We start from the raw sequence: 7,131 nt of genomic DNA on the forward strand, positions 1-7,131 counted from the left end.
AGTATTTTGTACACTTGTATGTTTAAAATTATTTATATTTTTATATTTTATTTTTATTAATTTACATTTATTATTTACTTCGTCACAACAAATGAAATAAGTATAAACAGATTTTGCAAGGTAAATGAGATAAGGAATACAAGTTTATTAATTATATAAAGAAATCATGTTTATACATAATTGGATTACAATGTAAACAAAATGCATAATTGTTTATATCTATCTTGTTTGCATTGACAATAAAATCAAATTATTGGACAAGAAAATTGATATTTAGAACACGTTTTAAATTTATTAAGAATATAAAATTGCTATATTTTATATTTGTATTATATCAATTAATATTTATCTTTTTTTTTTATAATAGAGCACAATGACATTGGTTGGTTTATCTAGCTCTCCTACTTAGTGGGATATTTTTGGAAAAATCTCACGTTCATGTAAAAAATATATGGATGTTATTCAAGTAACTTTCTTTACACACGCGTTCCCTCACCCACAGTCGTTTGTTATACACGCGCCTTATATAACATATCGCGTTTTCGTTCTTCTTCTTCTTCTTCTTTTCACGCTCGTTTATGCACGGAGCGTCGTCTTCTTCTTCGCCTTCTTCTTCGCGTTCCTCATTCTCCTCCTTTTTCGCGTTCCTTCTTCTTCACGTGTTTTCTCCTTATCGTCATTCTTTTGTTGTTGTTGCTGCTGTATTTTTTTTCTTTTCCTCCTTCTCTCTCTGGTGAAGAAGCAGTGGAAGGTGAGGAAAAAGAGTTTTGAATAGTGCACAATGAACTGAACATAGTACTCATGGTGAACCGAACACAATACAATTGTATAGTACTGAGTGAACGAAACATAATCTATTATATAAAATTAAATTCAAACAGCTTTCTGCAGAATGAACCGAACACAATATTCATGGTGAACTGAACACAGTACTCATGGTGAAACAATTGTATAGTACTGAGTGAACAAAACATAATTCATTATATAAAATCAAATTCAAATAACTCTGCCTACAATTTACATATTGTCAATTCAATTCAATTCAATTCAGTACACCTCCGTCCATTTAATTCAATTCAAAATTGAATAATCCAAACTTTGTTAGTTTGATTCGTTTTAGAAGAGTAATCCAAATCGCTCTCCTGATTTGAAGTTGAGTCATTTATTGTTTTGATTCAGAAGTGCAGATCGAAAAAGAAAACGAAGAAGAATAGGAAGAAGATAAATGCAACCAGATCGAAATAAGAAAACGAGAAGATGAACGCGACCATAGGAGAACGACGAAGGCAATCTAGATCAACAACAAAAGAATGACGATAGGGTTTCATTGTTTAGGGTTTTAGGGTTTAGGGTTTAGGGTTTAGGGTTTATGGGTTCAGGGTTCAGTGTACAGGGGTTCAGTGTGTTTCAAACTTTCGGTTCGCCCCGTGTATTAATTTCGGTTCACCATGTTCATGGTTGAGGGTTTAGGGGTCTAGGGTTCAGGGTTTTAGGGGTTTAGGGTTTAAGTTTTAGGGTGTAGGGTTTAGGCTTTAGGTTTTAGGGATTTAGGGTTTATGGGTTCAGGGTTCAGTGTTTAAGGGTTCATAATTTTTCGGTTCACCATGAGTACTGTGTTCGGTTCACTATAAGTACTGTGTTCGGTTCACCTTGAGTACTGTGTTTGGTTCATTCTGCAGAAAGCTATTTGAATTTGATTTTATATAATGGATTATGTTTCGTTCACTCAGTACTATACAATTGTTTACCATGAGTATTGTGTTCGGTTCACCATGAGTACTATGTTCGATTCATTCTTCAGAAAACTGTTTGAATTTGATTTTATATAATGGATTATGTTTCGTTCACTGAGTACTATACAATTGTTTCACCATGAGTACTGTGTTCAGTTCACCATGAGTACTGTGTTCGGTTCATTCTGCACTATTCAAAATTCTTCTTCCTCACCTTCTACTGCTTCTTCACCAGAGAGAGAAGGAGAAAAAGACAAAAAAATACAGCAGTAACAACAAAAAAAGAATGACGATAAGGAGAAAACACGTGAAGAAGAAGGAACGCGAAAAAGGAGGAAAATGAGAAGGAGGAGGAATGCGAAGAAGAAGAAGAAGACACTCCGTGCTTAAACGATCGTGAGAAGAAGAAGAAGCGTGCGAGAGAAGAGAAGAAGAAGAACTGAGGAAGAAGTAACATTTTTTCATAATGAACGAACACGTATTTTCACTCATTAATGCGCGTGACTCTATTTGAGATTGGGCCAACTTGGTTACATGGATGTGTAACTCCCCCTTTTCTTTTTTTGGGTTCAAAAATTGCTTTATGCCACCAAACGAGCTTGCAAAAACTTGCAAAATTTGTTTTTACATAAAATCTTTAATCTCAAGATAAGGTTTCGCCAACACAATCAGGCCTTCAATTATGTGAAAAACAAATCTTCCACCTCTGCAAAAGGAACCTCGAGGCCAGAGCCAGCCAGCACAACTAACAATAATAGAGCTAAGAGGCCAGAGCCAGCACACTTAAAAATGGAGCATTTATTTATACCAAATTCATTCTATAGGTGATAAGAATTAGTGTTCTGATGTGAAGTTATCTAAGAGGTAGAGTGCTATCTACAAGATACAAAAGTTAGTTGCTTGATAAACATTTCAAGACAATAAATAATTGTGTTGTCCAACTAATTTGTGTTCTTGCTCTTCCCATTTATTAGATGGTATCCTTGATGATTGGTGAATTGCACGGCACTTCATGTTTTATTGTTGGTCAATTATCCTCTAATATCTCACACCGGAAAACATCCTTATATCTCACGGATGACACATGAACTTGGATAATTTAAGTGTAACTATCGAATAAAACCGAGATATTTGACCTACAAAGAATGATACATCTTATATGGTTGAAATGTTTTGAAATTTCAAAGGCAAAGAGGTCAAATACCCCATATGAAATTTAGTAATAAAGGAACTTGTTACTTATGCATCACCTATATAGCCCTCTAATTCTAGAACTAACAAAGAAAAAAAGAATTAAAAAAAAAAAACTTAATTCATGACTGCCACTTCTTCCTTCAGTAGAGTTGGCAGACAGATCAAGTTTGTTTGTCCCATTCAAGACTTCCTTTCTAATTTTTGCTATTATTTAGAGCCTCACAAAAACTATTGGCCTGTACAGTGTTCCACAATTGTTCAAACCTTGCACCATGCGAAGCCTCTGATTGAAAACAGGGAGTTTCTCAGCTTGTTCAAACATTCGGGAGTCCAGCATGATGGAGGATGAACTGTTGTCATGGTGGCATTTCTCAACTCATCCCGCGCTGGATGTCCATGTAAGAATCATCCTCGGACGGCATCATATTTAGATCTGGTACCAAGAAAACACTCCTGGCTGATTCTGCTGTTTGTGGTTGCGGAAGAGTATCAGTATCACCTTGAGCGGCAATGGTATCACCTTGAGCGGCAATGGAAGTTATCGCCGTCCATTTGGGTTGGTCAGAATTTGGATGCGGCAATCCATCAGGTGCGGAACCCAAGTCAAGCTGGGAACAAACCAAAGATTGGGGTAAGCAAAGAAGATTCTCCCCAAAAGAAAGGAGCTATTGGGATATCTGAAAATTACTGCATTAAACATGAATAGGATCTTAGATTAAGACATTTGAAGTTTACCTTAATTCTCTTTAGGCTTTCGTTTCTAGCTCTCTGTGCCTTACAAGATGCACTGACATTTGCAATCTCCTGCAAAATTGGGAGTTATATTAGAATAGAAAAAGAAGCGCTTAGCACACAAGCCAGTTGCCCCGAAACAGAAAGATCACTTTTCTTAATGGAGGAAAAAGATAATCACGTTGATACCTTTGTTAAATATATTTTTTCCCGGAGCAGGGAGCTTTCCTCTTCTTGAAGTTGCGAAAACGTCTAGAAGATGAAACAAAATCAAGTCATTAGTTAACAACACACGTGTGACATGACAAGGACATATATTATTCATTGAAAAAAATAGTATTATGCCTACTCATCTAGTCTTGTACACCGAACAGCCATAGCCGTACACTTTTCTACCGTCGGATATTGGCTCCGTATACAGAACAAATTGAGTACACATAATAAATTTATTTTCATGAGGTAATGGATGAAAGTGAAAGAGCTCTGAAAAGTCAACCCAGAAACCATTGACCATGATTCCCATATAAAGTCAAAGACAATTGTCAAACTAGATTCACCTTTCTCCTTCTACATTTCTTGTTGGATGCAGAGTTGCTTGTATATTCACTTGTAGCAGTAGCCTGAAATTTTCAATCATCAGAAGATATTAGCTCCAAAATCACAAAGGAACCAAATAAAGGGAGGTCACCAACCAACTTTGTCGGCTAAATCATACAAAGATAGAAGCAAGCAACGCAAAAGGAGGAAGAAAGTTAACGTTGAATTCTTCAAAGTTAGGAAGAGACAACGAACTTTCTGGTTCCCCAGAATTAAGAAAACTGGCTTGCAAGATAAGCACGTTACTTGACGCTTGCCGCTAATAATTAGTAATAATTATAAAATAGAAGATCAAATATTTAAATATTTAATTAAAGAAAAAAAATAATTAGAAAGACAATTAGACAAATGTTCCTGAGATAGAGAAGACTAATAGGGACAAAGAAAGACATGGTCAGATATAATCGAAGCTAGGATACAGCTCAGCTTATAAGGCAAATGAAATGAACCTACATCACATCCTTCATCTCCTTGTATCTAACGAACCGCCTAAAAAACCCTAATGGCACCACCACCAGGTGATGCCACTGCAAGTCCACCGTCACGCGGTGGCACGTGACGCTCTCCTCTTTTCAGTCCACACGTGACTTGATCTATCATCACGTGCCTCATTATTATTCCATTCTGAAATTCTTTGCAACAAAACCCCCTCCCAAATCATCCTTTTTACCCAATCCAATCCAATCCAATCCGAATTCAATGGGGTTTGTTGAGAGGTTTCAGTGATCTTCAATTTAAGATCTCGTGAACAACCTCGCTCCAATGGCTTCTTCCCAACTCAGCGGCTTTAAATATAAAGCGATACTATAATATATATTTAATTGAATTAATATATGGAGTTTTTGTACTTTATAATAAAAAAACAAAAATTAATGGTCCAAGTTGCACCGCTTATTGAAAGACGCTTGGACCCCTCTACAAACTGTGACGATGTGATGTGCGTCTCTCATCTTGCCCCTTTCCCTCACACCAACACCATCACCACCATTCCAGAATTGGAATCCCGAAAAATAAAAAAACCCAATATCTATATAATTCTCAATTTATAATAAACACAGAAAAGATTTTCCTTATACAGAGATGGTAGAAATTGAGATTATATTAGATTATATATCAAATCATTTAACAATTGAAACAAAAGGATAGATCCACTGAGCCATGTCGCAGAGGATTTTCCTTTTTTTTTTCCCTCATGTTCTCTCCTTATATAAAGCATAAGCGACACTAACTTCAACGAAACGCAGAACCTATCTAACCTATCTCCATCGCCGAAGCCACCCTTTCTTCTTTCCATATCTGGACCCATCTCCATCTAAGTCACAGGGTCCCACTGACCCGCCCCCAATATTTGTAATTACTAAAATGCCCAGGCTTCCACTTCGGAATTTCACCAAAAACACTACTTTTTTTTTTCGCAATTTAATAACCGGGAAAAATATGGGAAATTTCTGAGGATGGCCGATTAACAGTACAACAACACGGCCTTTTTTTCAATTACTTTCTTAACTTCCTTTTATAAATTATAACTAGGGTCTCTGGAATCTTATACAGGTCTACAAGGGTGTTTCGGTCAAATCAGACGGAAACATCGGTGGCAGCTGAGGTGACCACAGAAAGAGGCGAGAAGAAAACGTGAATCCGGTTTCTTCTTCCTCTCCTCTCCCCTGCACACGGAAAAAACGCCGCATGCATCCGGGGGTATTTTCGTCAAATCAAAAAAGGAAATCGGGATTGAAAGAAGTTAAAAATTAAAATAATTAGGAAAACCTAAGGGAATAAATAATCCAACGCGCCACCGGCGATCAGAAAAATTGATAAAAAAATATTTAAGTAAACATTTTAAAGATAAAAAAAAAAAGGGGGAAAAATATTTTAACAGAAAAAATTGCAAGATGACGGATATAACCGTCAGCAACTGACACAAAACGATGCAAAGATTGGGGAGAACCGAAAACACTTCGGGTTCTCCCATATGAAGAGAGAAAGGAAAACAAAACAGAGAAAGAAAGATGTAGATTCGGCGATAGACGAAGGGCAAAATAGTCAAAACGCAAGGAAAACGTCGTTCCAAAGGAAAGAATGTTCCAATCAGTGACATGAAACCGCTGTAAACCGCCGGTAGCCGCCGATATCAGCCCCGACGATTTTCGCGCGCTTCCTTAGGGACATTTCGGTCAGAACAACACGATTCTGAGTTCTGATACACAGAACAAAACAGAGAGAGATAGAAGAGAGGGATGGAGATTGAGAGAGAGAGAGAGAGAGAGAGAGAGAGAGAGAGAAAGCGAGAGAGAAAGAGAGAGAACCTTGGATCTGGTGTTGTTGTGAGTAGGGCTTCTAGAGTCGTCAAAACCGTCGGCGGCGGAGGAAGGGGAAGCGCCGCTTCCGTTCCAAGAAAGCGGAGTCGTAGGGCTGCATCTGGTAGAATCCTCCTCCGTATCGTCCAATACCTCGTCCTTCTTCCTAGAAGAATTGACGGCGGCGGCGGCGGCGAGTATGGCGGCGCGAGATGCGGCCTCAAGCTTGCTCCGCCTCTTTCTAGCTCCCCAGCTTGGAAGCACCGGCGTCGGCAACGTGAAAAGCGATTTGCCTTCAGAGTGCTTTATCTTAACGAGAAGGTCGGCAACGACAGAGTCGTCTGCCATAGCCAATTTCATCCAGTCATCTATTGCCATCGCGACAAAGCTCCGAGCATACCCGTAACAAGAAACCGCTTGAGTGAGAGTTTTGTGGCAGTGTGGGTTTTTTGAAGAAAGAGAAGAGAAAAAGAGAGAATAAAAAGAGAAAAGTAGGTAACTGCGATGAAGATGTGGTTTATATATATATAGGAAGAGAAAGATAGATAAAGATTAGAGAGAAGGGGTTGGATTGCGTG

The 7,131-nt window shown here is 37.9% G+C and overlaps 1 protein-coding gene across 2 annotated transcripts; it reads right to left on the reverse strand.

Annotated features, from left to right (window-relative positions):
* On the reverse strand, positions 2,846 to 7,125 carry LOC107605397. Of its 2 annotated transcripts, XR_001612512.2 has the most exons (6): positions 6,563 to 7,125; positions 4,217 to 4,279; positions 3,849 to 3,911; positions 3,663 to 3,731; positions 3,223 to 3,535; positions 2,846 to 3,191 (listed from the first exon to the last, which is right to left on the reverse strand). XR_001612512.2 is itself a non-coding variant. In XM_016307272.2 (5 exons), exons 1-5 carry the CDS (start codon positions 6,929 to 6,931, stop codon positions 3,299 to 3,301), a joined length of 801 nt encoding a protein of 266 aa, XP_016162758.1. In that variant the 5' UTR covers positions 6,932 to 7,125; the 3' UTR covers positions 2,846 to 3,298. The 2 variants fall into 2 exon arrangements, 1 of the variants encoding a protein (XP_016162758.1); XM_016307272.2 differs by having other exon boundaries at positions 2,846 to 3,535.

The sequence above is a fragment of the Arachis ipaensis genome, chromosome B06 (genome assembly GCF_000816755.2).
Source record: "Arachis ipaensis cultivar K30076 chromosome B06, Araip1.1, whole genome shotgun sequence".
Lineage (NCBI taxonomy): Eukaryota > Viridiplantae > Streptophyta > Magnoliopsida > Fabales > Fabaceae > Arachis > Arachis ipaensis.

Excerpts from the sequence above, each read along its gene's own strand:
- LOC107605397 (XM_016307272.2), bottom strand. The coding sequence starts at position 6,931 with ATGGCAATAGATGACTGGATGAAATTGGCTATGGCAGACGACTCTGTC. Across the intron at positions 4,280-6,562 it reads ACAACAACACCAGATCCAAG|GCTACTGCTACAAGTGAATA; the intron begins GTTCTCTCTCTT and ends TGAAAATTTCAG. Across the intron at positions 3,536-3,662 it reads AAAGCCTAAAGAGAATTAAG|CTTGACTTGGGTTCCGCACC; the intron begins GTAAACTTCAAA and ends GTTTGTTCCCAG.